The sequence below is a fragment of the Harpia harpyja genome, chromosome 3 (assembly GCF_026419915.1).
Source record: "Harpia harpyja isolate bHarHar1 chromosome 3, bHarHar1 primary haplotype, whole genome shotgun sequence".
Classification (NCBI taxonomy): domain Eukaryota; kingdom Metazoa; phylum Chordata; class Aves; order Accipitriformes; family Accipitridae; genus Harpia; species Harpia harpyja.
Genome location: NC_068942.1, coordinates 53,850,083 through 53,872,488, shown reverse-complemented (window position 1 = coordinate 53,872,488; position 22,406 = coordinate 53,850,083). Strand labels below are relative to the sequence as shown.

Here is a 22,406-nt window from a genome sequence, read left to right as displayed (position 1 = left end):
CAGTGAGTGTCAATTGCCCTTGCTGGCTCTACAGACAGTGCTAAGACCTGATACAACAGTAATTTTATTAATCTGCTTGATTTCTGATATTGATTTGACATAAAATCCTGCTAGCTTTAAGATCAGGGATATTTTCTTGTCATTGGAACAAGGGCAGTTCTACCCATGCAGGGACTCATGGCTTGGTGAAAGTGTATGAACCGCCCTATGCTTGACATACAGTTCAGCCCTGCAATGTTTCTATGCAGAGGCAAGTAAAAAGAGAGGATCTGCTCACTTTCCCCATTCTTACAAGTGGTGAAGTAGAACCGGGGGCATGAGGGGTCTTTCTAGGGTGTTAGTTCTAGATGCATAACTATGAAACATAGAACATTCAACTTCAACTCTTTCATGCCACATACCCTAATGAAGACCTCTGTTACACATAGCTAGGATTAGGGACTGTATCTGAGCCAGGGTACAGCTAGACCTGCAATTTTTGAGGGCTCAGATTCAAACACAAGTTGTTGCAGCTTAGCCAGTTGCTGTGTGTCAGCTGAGCCAACAGCTGAGCCATGATACTGGATGGTGTACAGGCTGTTAGACTAGAGAACATTTTAACTATAATCTCTGTGAGAGAAACTTGATTTATGATAAGTGATATCTGTCAGGATTCTACAAGCAATTTGTTCAACAAACACAGCAAAGATGAACAAATGAGAAGTTTCCCAAACTTCTGAAACCATGAAGCATTATAAAACGGGAAACAGATTAACAAGGTAGAATTGTAACAACAAACAGTTGTCTGGGAGATTTGTGAAAAAGCATGATCACTGAAAGCTTGAATGAAACAAGATAGAAACACTATCCCTAAACTTTTTATTTCTGTTTGAAAAAAATTGATAATTCAACAACTTGTGGGATCACCACCATGTATTATTGTATTGGAATAAATGCAGGCATATGTAGAGTTAGAGTATGAATGTTGTTTTATTAATCCACAAGGGCATCAAGCTATAAGTAACATAAATCTCTAAGTAGAAATCTTGACTCCACTGAACCTAATGGAATTTTTGCTATTTACTTCACTGGGGTCAGAATTTTAGTCCATATAAATTTGCTGGTTTAGGTTATAATCCCCATGTCCATTGAAGCCAATGAAAGCTGTTCTATTGACTGTAACTGACCTTTCATTAGGGCAGCAGTTCCCTTACAAAAGACTGTTGTCAATGCTATAGTCCTGCAGACCTTCTTCACCATTATACTTGTTATGGTCACATTCCTGAAACTGCTTTTGTCTTTTATCTGAGATGGCGTTAACAAGGCCTGTTTTTCAGTTTCTAATGGGCTGCTATGATCTGAAGCCATCAACAGCCCTCTTGATTTTTTCTGTGTGATTTAGTGCCACATTTTCTTCTTTGCTTGTTTTCCTCTTTGATGTCTTTGAATAACCTGGATGAGAAGAGAGGATGTATTGGTCTTATTTTTTCCATTTTTTTCTGGTATGTTGTCAGTGAATAGGCAGAGTAGCTGTTTCATTTGTGTTTCTTTTTACCCTTAGATCTACTACTGCAATTGGGGTTTCTTCTCGTTTTAATCTTTAAAAATTATTTTCTCTCCTGTAAAAATCCATCAAGATTTTTAGCTGCATTCTGCAGTCCTCCATAAAACACAACCTTTTCAGTTTTCTGCTTTCTCAAGTCCTGCTTCTACTTTTCTATAGGGCTTTCTAACCATTACTTTAGCTTCCAGCTCCTCTTCAAAATATTGCATAATATTGCAGTTTTTTCCCCCATTGTAATCTCAAGCAATTATTTTGTATGTTGTACTGGCAAATTTCCTGAATTGTCTATTTTGGGGAACTGCAGTTCTGCTGGGTTTTACCTTCTACAGCCAGTGTCTGCAAGTTCCTGAATTTTAGCTCTAATTTTATTTTAACTAAACCAGGAGGATTTTCTCTTTCTAGTTTGGTTTGAACTTGATTTTCTAGGATGGACAAGTTGGCATAAAGTATTTTGGGATTTTGCGATTTCTTTCTCTTGCTTTTTTCTACAAAGTTTTTTTCCACAAAGTTTTTTTCCAAATGCTAGAAAAGTCAAGCATATCTCTGGGCAAAGATATGAACCACTTCAGCTTCTGCAGGACTTATAATGGGCAGGTATACTTCCTGAGCTGTTCCCAAGGCTAATTTAAACTTGAATATCTTTCATCCAGAGCATGAGTTTGAACAACATGAAAAGACAAATGCAAAGTCCTGTACCTGGGATGGACTGATTCCCTGCAATGGTACAGGCTGGGGACTGACTGGCTGGGTTGTTGCTTTGTGGAATAGGACCTGCAGTTCTGGTGGACAGTATGCTAAGCATGAATCAGCAGTGTGCTCTATGGGCTGTACAAAAAAGTGTATAGCCAGTAGATCACAGAAAGTCATTATTCCCCTTCATCACTCTTTAGATTGCATCTGGAATCAAATTTTAGGCTCCCAGCACAGGATATATATTGGTAAACTTCAGTGAGCTTAGCAGAGGTCTGTCAAGACAGTCAGGGGCTGGAGTACTTGCCCTGTGAGTAAAGGCTCTGGGACCAGGCTTGTTCAGCCTGGAGAAAAGGTGGCTTCAGGGGGACCTAACAGCATACCTGTGATGAGGTTACTGCAAAGATGGAGCCATGAGGTATACAACCAAACCAGGGAAATTCCAACTGGATAGAAGGGAAAAAAAAAATCACTGTGAGGATAATTAAGCCCTTATTAAGGATAATTGGAACAGGCCACTGAGAGAAGTTGTGGAAAGTCTGACCTTGAAGGTTTTCAAGATCAACTAGTCAAAGTGCTACACAATGTGCTTTGAATCAGCGTTGATCCTGTTTTGAGCATGAGGTGGGACTAGATGATGTCCCAGAGTCCCTTCCAACCTGAATGATCTGTGAACATCTTGTTCCTATAAGCCAAGAGAACAACTATACATAAAAGATGTAACCAGGCTCATCTACTGAAAAAAAGATTAGCCTAGCAAGAATAATTATGCTATAGCCACACAGCCAAGTCTGGAACCCCACTGTACTGGATGCTGATAACGGGAGAAAGTCTTTGAGTTTATGAAGCTTGCAGTCCAATTAGCTAAACTGGATGTACAGTGAGAGCAGGAACACAGTAAGGTGAAGTGATTTTCTAGAAGTCATTCCTGTCTCCAGGGTCTCCTGAGTCCTAGTCCAGTGCTTATACACTGGACCACACTGCACTCACACTGTCTGCATAGGCCTCTAAGTTTTCAGAAGATGAATGTTTCATAAAGCATATTCTATTTCAGAGAGAAGTGGTCATTCAGAAGATTAAGGTCTTTTTCAAATGGGATGTTCATCTCTGCCAGGTGGTATGTTAAGTCTGAGTCATAAATATCTTTTATTTCCTTGGTCAGATAGTGCAGTGGAAGTGCAACTTGTCATTTTTGACTTCCAGTTTCAAGAGCACCAAGTAAGTTTCTGAATTTGTTCCTTCATTTCTGAGCAACTGACATATTCTCCTGGATATTAAATGCTCAAAATGTAAATGATGCAAAATTACTTTGTTTATAATTTTGGACAGTTGATTTTATTTTTTTCCACAGAAATGTATCTAACCTGACCTTCTTACGCCAAATGCACTTTACCTTCTAGAAACTTCAGAGACTATTTGAAAGCTTTACAGAGCTTGATACTGTTGTTGGCTGCCATATATTATCACAGAAGCTGTCCCTGTTCTGCTTTCCAGTCGCAGTTATCCTCCTACCTCCCCTTGCTGATCAAGCAAGGTACTTTCAGACTGAAGATTTATACTGCCTTCTATTGTAGTCATATGGTTTTGTAAAAACTAATTAAACATGGCTGTATTTGGGTTGCTACCCTTTTATTAGGAAATGCTAGCAGGACATGGTGCAGGGGGAGCACAGTTGTTCAAATCTGGGACGCTGAATTTAAGAGGCAGTTTGCAGATAGTCTTTTACATTAAGAAAAACACACGTCAATCATAAACGCAGTCAGTCACTGAAACTTCCAAAGACTTATCTGGCTTCACTGCAGGCACAGATAAATTAGAGATTGTGGGCCTAAGTCTCTTTTCGCACCAGGGTAAATCAGGAGCACCATCACTGAAGTCAACAGATCTCAACAAGAAAAGAATTAGGCCCTATGGCTTTTACTAAGAGCAATACAAAGAGTTTAATTACAAGGAATCAAGCTGAACCTCCCTTCCCCCATACACAGGCATATGCATATGCTCTCTGGTAAGGTTTGTGTCTCGTAACATTTTTATACTTCTGTTTTCCTTATCCTGATCAGATACTACCTGTGTGCAATAACAGGGACTTAGATAGTATAGGGATGGGGGCCATTTAGATGTTAATACACAGGGTGGTTAAAACACTGGTAGAGCTGTAGCTCAGTTCTGTATTGAAAAACCTGGTGAAATCCCAAATATGCTGCAGTTTTTGACCTCCCTGTTATGACTCGGAAATAAAAAACAAAAAGAGGAGTTCATTTTCTGTGCTAGGGAGAGAGTTTCTCACCTAAGCCATACCTCTTTGAAGGAGTAAAATAATGCATAGCATGTGTAAATGAACAGCTGCTGGAAACTCTGGTAATACAAATACAATTTTTTATTTCCACATATGTGAACAATCTTATATGTCTATAAAAAGACTTGAAAACAAATAATACAAAAAGTTATATTTGAGCCACCCTCTATGAAACCCTATGACAAAAAAAGCAGGTGCAAGATGAAGACCCCTGTTGTGGAATATAAATAATAGTTCAGGAACAATCAAGTGTTGTACCAGAATATTTTCACAAAAATGGAAGCACTTACAGTCTAAGTGACTATGTCTGATGCCTTCCACATCTTCAGCATGAATGAAGTGGTAACATCTCTTTCCTACGATATCTACAGGGGTCAGATCCATGTAATCACTAATCCTAAAAAGGAAAAACAATACAGCCGATAATTCAAGAAGGAAAAGAATACAAGAACTGCCAAATGACTCAGAAAGTCAAATCTGCTAAAAAGTTTTTTCACCACTATAGTAATTTGAACGGAACAGCTGTACAAACAAGACATAGCCTTAAAGAAAAAAAAAAAAAGAAAGAAAATGTTTTTTAAAGAAACCTTGAAATCATTTTATCCATTTAAATAAGTGGAAAGTTAAGTTCTAGTGCATATTGTCCCTGTAGCATAATACCAAGACAATATAATTCCATGAAATTGTAAAGCATTAGCAACAATCCAAAATACTCATTAAAAGACCAAGATGATTCAAGGTTACATAATAAAGTAAAAACATGTTATGTTTATACCAAATGATTAGAGACACATTTCATTTCAACAGATTGGTCTTCTATTGGGTATATTCATGAAAAAGCTCTTCAACCATTTCTTGGCACCAAGTCCAAACTGATATTTCAAGGGATATAATTTAAATGCTGAGACATACAGATGCCTCAGGGTGTTATCTTTTTTAGTCTAATTCATTTGGGAGCTCAGCTTTCACTCTGGGCCCTTTCAACTGGGACTTTGTTGTTTATTGCACATAGAAACTTTAAAATCTATTCTGCAGACCTTTGTGTGTGTGTGTGTGTGTGTGTGTGTGTGTCTGCGTGCTTATATCTGTGTGCACGTGTAAACTTCTGTCATGGAGTGTCAAGATGTCAATGTCTTTAAATGCAGTACTGAAAATAACAAAACAATTGGAAAATGCCTTGCTCAGGCAAGCATTTTAAACTATGTCTGTTTTCTAGAAATAGAATATTTTTTTAGGGTTTGAAATAGGCTGCAATGGTTGGGGTTAAGCACACTTTGCAATTGTAAGATAGAATTCCCATCCAATTAAGGGAGTTGTAAGAAACACCAAACATCTTGATATAACCAGATAGCTTAAACAACTGGGGTGTGATCCTCAGGGAGGCCAGTGGGGAGGCTAAACCAGAAACCAAACCGCATAGGTCTGAGGGGTTCCCAGCAGGCAGAGGGGGCGAACACAGTCACTGAGGCACTGACTAGCAGAGCTGTGTTTGTCTGGGTGTCTGAGGCAGGGAGAATGCATAGACCAGAAAGACTGAAGGAGAATGGAAGCATTAGACAGCACCACAGCAGCACTGGTGGTTTCTCCCAGTTGAAAAATACAAAACACGAAAAACATCACAGGTAAAGCAGGAGGGCTCAAATTTGCCAGTAAAAATTGTCAAATTAAGTTTAGCACAAAACACAACAGCCTTCTCCCACTTTCATGACAGAGCATGTTGAAGGATGTGCACTTTCAAACAACTGCCTACTAGTTATAGCACTTAACCAAATGAGGGATACCTGGCTGGGGATACCCGTCTAGTGCTTATCACAAACCACAGTTGAAAAGCACCTCTCCTACCTTCTCAGAGAGGAAACAATTCACCAAGATAAAGACAAGCCTGGAACTGTGGCAGTGGGACTTCCTATCCCTCCTGCTGAGTTCCTCCACCTTGCCTGCACAGTGAATTATGGGTTGGGAAACAAAGGACCTGGGATCTCTGCCCAGTGATAAGAAACCTCACCATAAGGAAGGGAGTCTGAGATTTAAAGGTTTCTGTCCCCTGGACTGTATATTATCTTTTTATACTAGACTAAGTGTATAAACAGTCCATGGAGCAGGAACCAGAACTCAAGTCTCTCCCCCTCTCATGTCTACACTCTCCTCACTGGCACACTTTGCTGTCTCTTCTCTGGCCCAAGAACTGCGTGTTTTCTGTTAGGAGGTGGCTCTGCTTCAAGGTCAGGGAGAAGAAATCCCACCCTGCCCAGCCTAGTTGAAAGGGGCAATCTCGAGGCAGGCCACGGCCCCGTGATGTACCCAGGCTGCGAGTGTTACAGTTCACAGGGCTAACATGGAAGATGATCATTCTGCTTCCCACTCTGGTAAATCTGACTCAGCTGTATTTTGTTTCTCTGCAGCAGCATGTTTGTGTAAAGTCTTCACAGATAAAAATGAACACAGCAAGGCAATTGTGGAAGCAGATTCACAATCCCTTAAGTTTAAGGTTGTGCCAGGGGAGGTTTAGATTGGATATTAGGAAAAACTTCTTCACTGAAGGGGTTATCAAGCACTGGAACGGTTGCCCAGGGAAGTGGTTGAGTCACCATCCCTGGAGATATTTAAAAGATGTGTAGATGTGGCACTTAAGGACGTGGTTTAGTGGTGGACTTGGCAGGTTTAGGTTTACAGTTGGACTTGATGATCTTAAAGGTCTTTTCCAACCTAAATGATTCTATGATTCTATAATATAAAGAAAAAGCTGTTTCAAACAGACATATGAAGGACGTAGGATTTTTTTTATGAAAAAAGTGGAAGAAGAAACAGAAAGAATATCCAGATGTAAGTGATGATCCCTGGCAAGCAATGACACCAAAACCAGAAGCAAAAGAAATTACGTCAAATTGGACACTCATGCTTATATCAAAGGTACCAAAGATGGAAAATAAATAATTTGCATGAAGAAAAGCAAGAAATATTACAGTATATCTTAGAGCACTACTTAGGAGACAGATCTTGTGGCTCCCAAGTCCTTTGACAAAATAAAACAGGTTGATGGGTAGAAACTTGGTTCTGCTGAATACACAGACCTGATCCTGTAAAGCATAAGCACAGACTTATGTTTGAGCAGATCAGTGGTTCCACTGGTTTACATGACTGTTAACAAGATTGAAATACAAAGGTAGGTATATGGTACAGTGCTTTGCTGAATTAGGACCAAATTGTGCACACATTTGTAGGCTTGAGGCTCTCTACACAAGGCTGTTTCTGTGTATCTGAAGGAACTATTGGCAACCACTGTCGTGGCCAACGGGCCAAACTTCTCCCATTTGGAAGATGCCATATTCACTGGGTTATTTCCTTTTGGGCATATATTAGCAGATATGGCTATAGCACTCCACATTAAATTGGGCTATAGGCTCTCTCCAGATGGTCTCCAATCACTAACAGTTGACACTGAAAATACAGACTGATGCTGTACTCTAGCAGCAGTCTTTTTATTTTTCTTTTAGTTATTTATCATTGTCTAAGATGATTTGTCCTCTGCAGATGCTTTTCTTATTCCACTGACTAATAAAGAAATTCTAGACTATTTTAGACTAGACGGTGAAGTTTAGATGACATGAAACACATATTTGGAAAACACACATGGATTAACATACCACATTTTAGGCAACAAAATTATACATCCCCATTTAACACTCTCAGAACAAAATATTAATTGCTAGAAATAGCCAGTGTACTAGCTAATGGATCTTGTCTCAAAGGGAAGGTAACTGTTGACTGGTTTGTGCACTGAGTCCAGGATTCTGATACAGATCTCTTCATTCAGAGGAAAGTAACAAGATGCACCCAAAGACTTGAGTAATGTCACTCCTGTTCCCTGCTGTGCAAGCAGGCAACCACTTGGAAAACTAGGAGTACTATTGATCTCACCCCTGCTGATCCAATGGTCCACTGTGAGCATTCATTTCAGTTAAGTAGCATGGCTTCTGCTTCATACTCCCTGCAGCTGCCAGCAACTCCCCATTGCTCCATAAATAGTGCTTACAGCTTCCCCAGCATGGATCCATTTTTCTCTGTTTTCATCAATGTTGTGCTTGCTTTACTGTGGCACCACAAAGAATTTCCCAGCTGCCCGCAAGTGCCACGAGTCAAGCCCATATATTCAGGATGGGATACATATCTCCTTTTCTATAGTCCCAGAAGAGAAATCCCAACTTCCCTGACTTGGAGAATGGCCTTGGCAAATGCCCAGATAATTCATCTGACAGCTTCAATCAGCTGTTCAGTTAATTTCTTCCCTTCTTCTGTCCTTCCCATTCCTCCAGCTTTTACAGTCATATTCTGCTTTGTACCTGCTATGAAATCCAAGTCCTGTCAATCTTACTCCACTTTCCATCAGTGGAAATCCCACTGCCTCAGTGAGCTAACATTCACCTCCCAGCCCCAGCAGAAGTGTTTCTACTATTTGAAACTCTTTTTATAAACTATTTTAAACACTGGCACAGGGGCTTAAAATGGACTATTGCAACATAAACTCAAGTACCATCGTATGCATTCTACCCTAGCATATGAGATAAAGTCCATCAAAACCAAGGAAAAGTTTCTTTATAATGTTGCCTTTACCTTAATGAATGAAAAACATTAGTAAGATCAACACTTTCTTGCATAAGTCAGCTGGCTTACCATAGTTTACTATGTGTTATCAGCTCTTTCTATGTTATTACCAATCAGCGCTCCACGTCTGATGCATTTTACGTTTTTTTCAGTGATGCCTTTCTCAGGCATTTGAAAATTTTATTACTACGTGAATGTAAAGAGAAGGTTTGAGAAAAATGTTTAGTTAAAAAAAAAACATATACAATTTAGGGCTCATAAAAATGCCAAACTGATGGCAGAGGAAGTATAAATCTTTCTAACACGGCCCACAAATTCATATCATAGTTGACCTGACGGAATAGTTCATTTTTCACATCCATTTGATTCCTGGCTTTTTTATTGAGGTTGCCAACGAAGGTAACAGTAAGTGCAGGTGATTTTGTTAAACGGAAATCTGTTCATTAGGAACTGGACAGATACCAGCAACTCATTTCACGGAGGCTATTGAAGAGCTCTGCAGTGGTAGCAGCTTTCCCTTATTACCTAGGTAGGTCACAGTCAAATCAAAGACTAAGGCAAAAGGTTTCTTCTAGATCACACTGCTAATCCCCAGAGCTCTTTCACCAGCTGCCAGATTATACAGAATCTAGATGCTTGTTGGGTAGAGTCACAGGCAAAAACTCAGCCCAAACTTTAATACTGTTACCAGCTTTCTCTGTGACCTTGTGCAAGCCACTTTCTACAGGGCAGTTTTTCCAAGCTTAAAAATGAGAATAATATATTCTCTTTAGATAATGCTTTGGAAGTTTAGATGAAGTGTTCTCTCTAATAGCCAAGCAATATTATTTTTAATACTATTGTGGCAGTTCAGTAACATGACAGCAAAGATAATCTCATAACTGAAATCCAAGATTATTTTAAATTGTTTAAGGCCCTGATTCAACAAAACATTTGAGTATATCCCTTTCGATAAAAGTTTATACTCATGTACTATCCTGATCATAGGTATTCCATTATGATTGAGCAATTAGGATTGCTCATATCAGTGAGCTTCCACTCTTAACTTATAATATGCCACAGCTGCTGTCACATGAAAAGCTTGTATTAGTCATCTTGTTTGTTCCACTTCTGGTGATAGGTCCCCTTGACAAAATTTATTTTGGCTGCATTACCTTCTTTCTTCCTTTCCAACCTTCCCCCCATACCTCAGACTTCCACCAATGGACCCAAACTTCTTTGTTACTTATATCTTCCTTCTCAGATATCTTCACCCTGCTCTAAATACCTGTTCCCTAGAATTTATTTTTATTTTTCAGGGCACTGAGGGCACCAATAAGCCTTAATGGTCCTGACCAGCCCCGTGGGCCTTCCCACACCTTGCCCACAGCCCAGGATCCCATTTCAACCCCTTAGGCTCCTCTCCCCCCACCCATGGCCCAGGACCCCACGTGGCCCCCCGGGGCCCTCAGCCCCTGCCCCAGCAATGCCGCAGCGGGGCCAGCCTCCAGCTCCCCACAGCCCGGCCCTGCCCAGCCATGGGCCCTGCTGAGCCAGGCCCAGCCCATGTCCCGGCCTGGCCTCGGCCCATCCCCAGGCAGGTGCCCGATGCCCAGGGCTGGGGCTGCCCCAGTGCCCCCAGCTACCCTGCTCCTGGCTGGGGGCTGGCACAGACCCTGACTGCCAGGCCTTGCCCCAACAGACCCTCATGGGGAGCCCTCGATGCTACCGGCACCCATCCCCCCAGGGAGCAGACAGCTGAATTTAAATTCTGTCTTCCACTTTCCTAGTCCACTTGTTGCTACCACATTGAACATAGCCCCCCTCAACCAGCTTCTCATCACCTGTTCCCATTTCACTGCTGTCTTTCTCAGTGTGCCCTTAACCAATTTTATTCTATGGTTTTCCCACCTCGTACTGCAACAGATCCCACCTCTCTAGCCTACTATCTAGGCCATCTGTGCTTCTGTTCCATTAAACACTAAGCGCAATGTGCTGTAATCTGCAAATCAGTGCAAAAATGGAAAACTTTAAAACTTCAGACAGAAAGACTTGTGGAAGGGAGGACGGGGGAGCATAAGGATGGCCATACAGGTCAGACCAACGTCTGTCTAGTCCCAAATCTTGCCTCTGAGAGGGATGGTGGGAGATTGTAAAAAGCAGGGAAAGCTTAGAGGAATCTTTCCTGGTCTATCCTCCTTTATTCCAGCAAGATATCCTGTAGTTTTTAATTTACCTTTATCCTCTAAAGATGTAATGAAAATGAAGGTGATGATCATGAGAGTGAATTCAATGCTCTCAAACAACACCAGGATGGCATTGCAAAAGTCATAAATTTCAAAACTTTTTGCCAAGCCCATGGAACAAAGAATACACACAGCTAAAACAAAGAAAAAAGGAGCTAAAAGCTGTACCTATTTTCACAGTAAATGATATTGAGGTCCATATTCACACGAGTGACAAACATGTGGCAGTCAATCCTGACTTCATTAATTGTAGGAGGTGGCAAAGCATGAGCAACGACAACAAGTCCCATGATTTGGCTGGGTACTGTCCGTCCGTGGGACAGTGACACTCTCAGACGTAACCGGCCTGTTATATGAATCACCTGGAAAATAAAAACAATAAAAGAAACCCCAGTGAATTCTGGATGCAACTGTGACATCACTTTCTTTTAAAGGATAGCATTACTGTTCCCTACTGACCACTTAACACAGCCAAAAATTGTACCAAGTAACTGCCAGTATTAGTGTTAAGCGTATTAATATTGGCTGTCAACATGTCCTATATGTCCTCATGGCAAAAAAGAAGACAAGAACATAACAGGCAAAAGCTTCACATTCATCAAATAAAAACCTCAGAACTCCTTGTGGTATTGATTTTTGTTGTGGTAGTTGTTACAGAAAGAAAGAAGAAAAAAACAAGCTAGAAATTCAACAAAAGAAAAGAGAGAGGGAGATAAAACTGAAATAATGAAGGTAGAAATTAATAAAATATTAATTTTTTAACATTTGGAAATTGTACATGAGACAAAGAGATCAGCAGTTTTGAAACTTTTCCAGAATGGATTTAATTGAATTGCTAGTCACCTACACCACGGAGAGACTGCTCACAGCCTTGAATTACTTCTTTGTGGTTGGCAATTTGAGAAGGAACAGCCGAGAAGTGATCAATGAGCTCAGCTGCAGGATGGTCTTCTTGCATTCACAGCAAGCTTTTTTTTTTTTTTCTTTTTTTTTTAACGTAGACACATAATGCCTTTGCCTAGTACACTATGTATGTATGGGGATCTCTGGGGGCAGATGGTTTCTTTCCCTATTCACAAGATAACACCAGAAGATGCCCAGGAGATGCAATTGCACCCCTGGAGAGTGAAATTCTAAGAATGCCGCCAGAAATGGAGTAAGTTGCAACTCTGGGAGAAGAACAATCCACTACTTCCAGTTTTACTCCTTCAGGAGTTCTGTGGATAAAGAAAGGGGTTGTTTTTTTCAATAAAAGAATATAAATACAGCACTGATGCCAGATATTAAACTGCAAATGGAAACCACAGTTCCTGTACTCATGGATAAGAGAGCTGTAAGAACTGGCCGTTGCGGGCTATACCAGATTTTCACCCTGAGTGTGTTACAACATCAACATGAAGAGAAAGCTTACAGGGGATGGGGGCCCCTTTCACTGTGATCCCTGACTCACTACCCAGAGGTCAACAGAGATGTTGGTTGGTACCAGGTGCACTGGAGGAGGTGACAGAGATGGGATGTAGTTATAAGTCCACTGATACTCATCGCACAAAGACAGCAGCCAAACACTTTGCTTCTGATCTGAGATTGATTGTTAATAGAAAGTGAAAGAAGAAAATCTTTCATTAATAAGACTGCAAACCACAAAGTGCATCCAAATTAAAATCTAATTCATGCTAGCAGATCCGTGATCTAAGCCTTGAAGTTTGTTTCTTTTTTTTAACCTAATCATTAAAATACCTCCTTTCTCCATTATTTTACATTTCGACTCCAGCCAGTGTAGTGAATCTGAATGAGGAAAGCGATTAGCTGCTGTGTTTGTCCATTTCAGTTGCAGGTTTCTGACCACCCACATGTTTAGTAATTATTGCCTAAACTCACACTTAATGCACCTTCCAAGGGCAAACTATTCTATGAATATTTGAAAAAGTTCCTAAAGGCAAAGATGCAAACCCACCATTTCAAACACACTTTTTTCTTTTTTTTTTTCTCAAGACCTCATTAACTAATGAAGAAATAGCTAAAAGAAATAGGATTAACTTCACAGGAGGGGCAGTAATAGTCCATTTTGCTCCTTCTAGCTAGGCTTGCATATACATCTGCTTTTTATCATTATCTGTCTCTTTTTATCATGCAGTTTCAGCTTACTGCAAAAAATCAAATCTGTAAATGCTTGGAAAAATGCTGATGGATAACTAGTAATAATGTGAAAAATCATCTCACACTGAACGTGCTATGCAAAAGTATTGTTGTTCTGTTGTTTTTTCATAAGAGTCCTTATGCTAATATGTTTGAAGTTGGCACTATCACTTGAGGGAATTTTTAAGATATATCATACTTAAAATCCGTTTATCTCTTCCTTGTATTTTTTGAAACCACCATGTCATTTGCAGCTAAATAACAACATGATTTGTTTTTGAACAACTCTCTATTCAGTCAGTACCTCACTTTTTTCTGATTTCTCATCTGAAATACACCTCGGATGTAGTATTACACCAAGAGACAGTTCCAAACCTGCTAGACCCACCCTATATTAACACTGTTGAATTTTAAGGGAGTTTGCTTCCAGATTCAAATTATTTAGCTTGTTCCTAGGTCTATCATGGATCAAAACATGTTCTAAATCCCCACGTGAATTCAAATTTTAGGGGTCAGCCCTCAATTGCATTCTGATTCTGTACACTGGGAAATGTACAACAAACTGCCCATCAGTTCCAGTGCCTGTGTGCCTCTAAAGAAACTGTATTTCCATGCCTGAAATCCCTTTCTATGACAACATTAGTCAAACGCACCAAGTGGGAAATCTAATTGGTAGTAAAAAACAATTCTAGCTGTCATGACCTTGTCTACACTGTGAGTATTGCCACTTTTAACACTGGTTCATTTGAACTGGGATTAGGGGTGATAGGAATTATAGGGTCAATTATCTCCAGTAGCTAAAATTAATCTCTTTATAATTCAATCCCACAGCACTAGTCTATCATACCCTAAAGCAGTATTATGACTTTAATGAAGCTAAATTGCAAGAATAAACTGTTTTATGAAGGACAATACTTGGATCCAGATGTAAATATTTAACAAAAATTTCCTAGGAATATTCTGAAAATCAAAAGTAAATGCAGCTCTTCTGTGCAGTTTTCTTTATAAATGCTTTCTTCTGAAAAGTATGCAACAGTCCAAATCCATCTTTAAACTATAATTGTCTTCTTTCTTTCTAATACTGCTATATGAATAGACTGGCACATTTAGATGTCACAGCAAGAGAAGACAGTGATACTGTTTTCTATCCATTATAAAAAGGTGGGTGAATGCTGTACACCTGATCACAGGCATCATCAGAAACTTTGTACGTCAAGAGCTGTACAGATTTCCCCAGCATTTCTCCATCTGCCTCCTAAATGCAATTAGTAGCAAGACTGCTTTTTTACTCTACTGGGAGCTGGACTGGGTTAACAGTTCAGAGACTTTTTTGCTTACAAACTGTTTATTGGCAGGTGTTGTAACTTGCATGTTGATTTTATCCTATAGAAGCAGAGGGAAATCTTATGGTCAAAATAAACCTTGTGATCTGATCTAGATCAGGATTTGACATAGGTCATTCTGACCTCTGTTCTTGCTTGTAGTGTAACCTAGTTGTATAACAGTTATACTTGGATAGACAGGTGGATGAACCAAAAAGCATTCTGTAAGAATAAATTTTTTAACACTGTGAAATGAAAATAACATACGCATGCTGAAGCAAAACAAATATTATGAAAATCTTCTGTACAGTTTAATTGCTTTGTTAAAAAAATTCTAAATCGACTTTGCCTTACACTCCAATATTGGGAGAAAAAAAATCATTATTTGGCTTTTATTTTTAGCTGATTAGAAAAGGGATTTGCAAAATATTGTAAGTACATGTAAACACAGTTTATGAGTGTGGGAGTGTTAACAAGCCACATTGCTTGGACAAATATATATTTCTTTTCTCTGCCATATGCTCTCTTTAGTCAGCAATAAGTGATAAGCCCTTAGATGTGGTCTACTAATGTCTACTCATTATAAACAAGCACATCACAAAGACCTTGATAAAACCTTCCCTCTGTCAATACTTAAGGAAAGGAAAGCCCAGCAATTGAAAAACACATCTGGAACCTGCTCACCATCCTTTAAAGCTAAATCTCACCTCTGGAGATGTAAATACTTTCTTTGTCAAAAGACATCTTTAAATATTACATCTGTTTTTTCACATACATGTGATGTCAGAGTAAGGACATGCATTACCAGAGGCTATAAAAACCTGCAAGCATGAAAAATCTGTGAATTTCACCTTTCAGATGTCTCTATGTTCTTCAAAACTTAAACTTCCATTAGAAAGAAATTTCTAAACTATTTCTTTTGTTCTCTGTGTAAATCACTATGCCAATTTATTATGAGACTGAAACCACAGCACTGGCAGAAGTGCTCCCTCCACATAATTTCTCTTAATGAGGTATTAAATTTGAAGCCTTAAAATTATTGCTTAGACCCAAATTTTGCGAAGACAGTCACATAGGAAAACATCCTAATTTAGTTTGTGCAACTAGATATTTATTTAGCCGTCTTATGAACAACTCACACATACATTTATCCCCCTTTGCAGAAACAACTGTGATTACAGGGATATATATATTTGTTTTGGTCTCTCAAAGATGTTATTTTATATTTCCAAAACCAAGACCTAGATATTTAAAACACAATTAATTTGAACTGCTAAAATTGGCTGAAGAAATATCTTACAAACTATAGCCATGTTCTTACATTTTTCTTCCAAAGAGTTGTGTGGTCCTTCACTCACAGATACCTGGACATGCATCTCAAAACCTGCCTGTGACACTAGTGAGAGTCCACTGTCACATCTGAGCTCACGCAGTGATATCTTAAAGGTTCTCCTTTTCTGACATCAAAATATATCCATGCCTATCAACCTAAACTTCCATATAGGTTTCTTTATCTACCACAGTTTTCTTCTTTCCTCCCTGTACCCCACTGTAGTCACGACAACATTTCTATTTGCTTATGTTTTCTCATGGTCAGAAGCCATTTATTTCTGGGGTTCCACAGCCCCATCCACATTGAGACCAAAGCCTGCTCTCCCAGTCTTCAGGAAAGCTTTAGGAAAATAGATCACTTGCCTATACTTATCATTCAGCAGCAGTTGGGATCAGAGAGGTCTAGCACAGCCTTGTGTTTGTAGTTCCAGTAATACTTGTATATCCCATTCTCAGACTTACTGCATTTTTATAAACACTTCAGTATTCCTAACAGGAGGCCCCATGGAGCATGACACTTTCATGTCGAAAAGGAGTGAGATGCTACAGCTGTAAAATGTTGGATCATCCCACATGTGCACCAAGTTTGATGTGTCCCACATGCATCCAACTCGCTGTACACACAGACATAATTTCTCCATCATGTGTACAGTTAGCTTAACATACAGAGAACACATTGGACTTGCAGCATGAGCCATGTAAAGTAGTTTGCACATGCCCAGCGGCCACGGTTGGGGATTCCTGCATGTCTGGAAACCTGATCAATCACCCCTCAGATAATGAAGTTGTGAAAGGTAAAGTTTGTAGATATACGCTCCTGTTGTATCAATGTTAGATTTACTATCTCTCTTCATCTATAAAATAACCATCATAACATCCTTTCCCTTGTTAACATCACCCATCTCCAACTTCATAAGTATCACCTACCATTTTTTCTCAGACAGCATAACACAACATGTCTACTTACAGTAACTGTTCTCAACTCTTATTTGATTCAGAAGTTTGCTGCTTCAGTTTTAGCCTTGAAAAAGTGCTTGTATGCTGAAAAACCTGTTTCTTTGCGTTTCTTCTGATTATAGTAGTCCATCTAATAAAAGATATTGCTTCTACACACAAACCTTGTCCTATTATATCAAGTCTGCACCAGAACAAAGAAAACTAGTAGCTACTGCAGCTGTTAGTGGGTCATTCTGAACCATGGTGGATAAAAAAAAAAGAGACTAGGCAGTAACCTATGACTCCTGAGAAACAGCTTTGTAAGTAAAATGCAGTCAGTCTTAATTCAGTTATGTTCTGAATGCTACCTGAATCACTGTTAAGAGTTGTGGTCTTGAGCACCCATTCAAAAAATACAAGTCTGATTTCAAGGAGGGCAAACATTATTCCTAACACATATGTAGTTTCAAGGTCAATAGCCTCTTTTCCATCTACAAGTACATTTCAAATCCCCTCAAATACACCTGCAAAAGGCAGTCTGAAAATGGAAATGGTATTTACATTTAAACAGCATATTTGGTGTCTGGACGTATTTTATTGTTAAAAAGTCAATACTAGTTGTTGGAGACACTCTAGGCTTTTCCCATCTTTCCTCTGGTATCACTCTCTCCAAATAATAAGATTCAAAAGCTATTTTGCTACTTAAAACAGTCAGAGGCAGAATTTAGGCTAATCCCAAGGGGTTTTAAAAAAGTATCCTTATGAGACCTCAAACTCATTGGGTGCTTAAAGACAAGCGTCACATGAGAAACACTCTGGCTTGGCAGGCTCAGTTCGTAGCTCTTGCTCAATCCCTAAAATGACCTGAACAGACTATTATTTATTGCATATGAGGAATGCTGAGACCAGCAGCAAGCACAATAGCCACAGTCACTTTCATTCAAGTACACCACAGGGAACAGCTGCTCTTCTGCGTAAAAGTTAGTGTTTTGAGCACTCGTGCAAAAAGCCGCTCATTCCTCAACCTCAGGTTGCATAACCTCTTATCTTCCCACTTGCCTCTCACTAGATAATAAACTAAAGGGAAGGGAATGGGGACAGCTTTCTAACTCTCCAAAAGAGTGAAGACAAAACAAGAACCTGACATTGCCCATGTTATGTCTATCATATGAAGCTCCCTGATCTGGATGTGGCTAGGTTAGGGTTATCTAAAGAATAAACTACAACATCTCATGGGAGTAATGGAAGACTGTTGTACGATAAACAATTCCCAAAGCTGCCATTTAAAAAAAAAAAAAAAAAAAAAAGGCAGCATTTTCAAGAGTGTACAATAGGTTGGTTTTCAAGAGTTGTAAAATCTTAATAGCCTGGGAAATGAACAGCAGACCAGAGGTTGCTCAAGAATAATTAATAAAAATATATTTGCTATCAACATTTTTAGATCCTTTACGTTAACATTATTAGACCCTCAATTTATGGCTGATTTTTCATTCTGTTACATAACAGCATTTCCATTTTTATTATTTGGGGTAATAGATTAGCAGTTATTGTTTACTATGGCATAGCACAGTGTCCTGCACCGTATATGGACACATATATATCTTTACCACCATGATGGCTCCCATGTCAGAATTCTGAGGTCCAGCCTTGCATTGGCATTCACTGCAGTAGTAAAAGTTGCATGATCAAGACCCTCCATTCAAAAGCACATTTGTACTGTAAAATATCTTCCTGTGTTGTGATTTTTTATTAATTGCAATGGATTAGCAAGCTGGTTTTCTCTAAATAAAAGATGTTGTAGAGCTGACACTCCTGAAATCATCCTCATAATATAAGCTCAAGAAATATTGTGCTGAGTCATTGCACATTATAATTTTTCATTTATTTTGCTTTATACAACTGCAAAGGTTTCCGTTTTCAGAATCAGTCCCTGCAATAAGAGCTCCAAACATTCTACTATTAAGTAGTATCCTTTAAATATATGCAGTGTTAGTAATTCAACATGCCAGGTTTTATTTTAATACCTTTGAACCCTTTTCCTTTTTAAGATGTCTTATTAACAATTCAATCTATCAACACCACATTATTTTTTCATAATCCCAAACTTACAAGCATTTGAAGAAGATCAACATTAAAAAAATGGAAAAAGAAGAAACTAAATGAAACCACCACACTGCAACCTGAAAAAGTAGCCATAAAAATTGGTTTTATAACAGAATACTTTTTGAAGTAATTGGCACAAAGACTGTTCTAGTGCAGATTGCTGCAAGAGCGCTCTTGGCAAGAACATCATAAGCACTAGCAAAACTTTAATATGCTCAAACAGCCAAATACAAACTGACACCAGGAACCCATGTGTGGCAACAAACAGGAAAAAATAAAGTATCTCAATTTAATACAAACCTACATACAAAAGGATCAATTTTTACAATTCGTGGTTTAGCATACAATACAGCTGTCCTCAGAGTGAATACAGAGTAGCTATACATAAGAAATTAGAATTATCAATTCGGGGGAATTTCTCAAGAGTCCTTTTGATATGTAATACAGCAAATATAATGACTAAGAAACCAGACATCAATGCATTAAATGAGATCAGGTTGAGATCTATTTAGAAAAGACAGGTTTAAGCTGGAAAAAGAATCTTTTTGATATGACCTCCAGAGCAGCCCATTTGCAGAAAGATTCAAGATGAGCAGATTTACCCTTGCATATCGGCTTGCTTCACAGCTGCTTTTAAATATAAACTCTTAAATATCTAATATTGAGTTATTGCAGAATTAAGTCTATATAGTAAAAAAGATTAAGAACCTGGGATTTTCTTATACTTCTAGCAAATGTAATAATGGATTTTGTATGTTGAATTTCGAGGAATAAATGAAACATAGTTAATTTAAAATCTAGCTAACATAACTAACTTAGTTCTAAATGATCTATTATAGAATCTGGCTACTGCTGGTCTAAGCTAGGAATATGGAATGCCTCAGAATTTTTGGTAGTCTGCATCCCTGATTTAAGGCCAATACTTTTTTAACCCTGGAACTCAAAAGATAGCTCCACTTTAACAGATTTTCCACTGCAAATCCCTTGGTGTTCAAATGTGTTGCATTTTTTTTTCCTCATGGAATGTTTGAAGTCCCCTTTAAAAATAACGCCTTGAGGTTATTTTTTCCTTAATACTATTTAAAGAAAGTTGAAAGCATTTAGCTATTGAAGTGTGCAGGGTTCTAATAAAGGAATTGTCATCCCTGCCCACGAGCAAACTCTCGCTGAGCTCACTATTCCAGAATTCTCGTGCTCCTGTCAGCAGTAAAAATTAAACCTGAAAAAGGACTTTTGTTGCATCAGTTCCAATGAGAGTATTGGGGGGTGGTGGAAACTGGCTACATCATTCTGCAACAGAAAGTCCGGAAGGGTTTTTTAAAAAAACTTAGCCTGAATCCTGTATGTCAGGGCAACCAAATCTTGTTGCACTAAAGACAACCAATCATAAGTAATCTTCAGATGTAGTGTCTTTATTTCTATCTTTGGAGAGAGAAATAAAGTTTTAATTATTTTTTTCTTTTTTTCCTACTGTTTTATTTGATATAGTTCTTAGCAGTCCAACAATTACCTTAGGTGATTCTCTGCACAGTGAGCAAGGACTAGATAAAACAAAATATCTGATATTAATGCATTTTTCCCACACACAGAGAAAAAATGTAGAAAATGCTGTTGTCTGTAAAGACAGAAATGGCTTCCCCAACCTGGCCTTGATTAAGACAGTAATGTTTACATTCTACTCAAGCTCTTCACCTGGGGTTGCAACCCCAGAATTCATTCTGAAGTTAGTCAAGAAAAGACATATAGGAAGTCATAAGAAGAGTGACTTCCTTATTTTGTGGCTAAATGGGTGGAAAGATCTGAGTTTTTCTCATACTAGAGCAGGGACACACCATGAAAAAGGCTGAGAACTATCTGAATGTCATTAATACCAAGGTTTCTCTGCTTGTGCTAATGGTGTCTGGTACAGGCTCTTACACAGAGAAGCAACCATTTTGTGTATTTTAATACTTGCATGGTTTCCCCTAGTATGGCCCGATTTCCACTGGCTGTGTACAAACACACAAGTTCTACTGAGAGATGTTGGACAACAGAATGTGTGAGCTTTCCTGCAGAATGCCACAACTGTGACAGAAGCAAAGGTGGAGATGGGAAAAAAAGATTAATTTCCTCTAATTATTAACATGCTTTCACCTTCTTCCCATCAATGTCACTTATATGAATCTAAACTACAAATTTTCAATTTACAAGGGGAAAACATACAGCAAAGTATATGAGCTGACTTTATGAAAAATACAACTGAGAATTTCAGAAAAGCTGCTGCAGGTGGCTAGTAATGCCTCCACATCCAGATGGCAAAAAGGAATGATCATAGGATGGGAGGCAAGAGTCTTCTGGCATGTCTGCCAACATCTAGTCTCAGTAGTTCTCTGACTGTTCTCAGCATTATATTTGAACAATTTTAAACAGTCTCACATGGTCCTGATAAAGAAAGTAGCTGGCATTCAAACAGCAAGCCCCAAGCCCTAAAGTGGCTTTACAGAGACTCTGGCTGTGGCAGAAGGCTAGGGTGCACCATGACAGCCCTTCCAGAGAAGCAGCTGTGTGTCCTTAACAGCAGCTGTAGCAGGTCAAACCAAAGGCCTGTCTAGATCAGCATCCTCAACATGTCACTCAGGCTGGCTAAGGGAGAGTATCAGACTAGGCAAGCATCTAATGGCATTTCCCTTGTGTATTCTCCCAGCACTTCCTGAGGTACAGGCATGTTCTTTGGTAAGCTTTTGGCATTCATAGTGCCCTGTGGCAATGAGTTTCACTGTTGAAATCTGGAATCGGTAGGTGCCTCCTTTTGCTTGTTCTGAATTTGTCATTTACTACTTTAATTTTGTTCCCCACGCTATGTATTGAGAGATTGCAGAAAATTATACCCCATTCACCTTCATACACTGATGTTTTCTATCATGTGCCTCCATAGTTATCTTTCTTCAAAGCTGAATCTCCTAGGTATATTTTAGCTGTTCCACAACATTGATCAATGTTGTCACTTTTTTGCTGTTCTACGATCTTCAGTTTGAGATGAGGTGAGATAACAAGTGCACAAGTATTCAAGATATAGGAAAAACATTGATTTATACAATGATACAATGACATTTTCTGTTTGATTTTTAATTTCTTTCCTAATAATTTCTTAGCACTCTGCGTTCTGACCACTACTGAGCACTAAGCTGTTCTTTTCATAAACCTCCCATTACAACTCCAAGGTACCTCCTCTGAGCAGTAAC

General features: G+C 39.0%; 1 protein-coding gene across 4 annotated transcripts in view; it reads right to left on the bottom strand.

Moving 5' to 3' along the window:
• The window catches only part of NPAS3 (neuronal PAS domain protein 3), a 631,435-nt gene that overhangs the window by 21,519 nt on the left and 587,510 nt on the right, over window positions 1-22,406 (bottom strand). For all 4 annotated transcript variants that reach the window (XM_052782584.1, XM_052782585.1, XM_052782586.1 and 1 more), the window contains 2 exons: window positions 11,525-11,718; window positions 4,820-4,926 (listed from right to left, as the gene is read on the bottom strand). In XM_052782584.1, coding sequence (XP_052638544.1) covers window positions 4,820-4,926; window positions 11,525-11,718 — 301 coding nt within the window. The remainder of the gene's footprint in view (window positions 1-4,819; window positions 4,927-11,524; window positions 11,719-22,406) is intronic.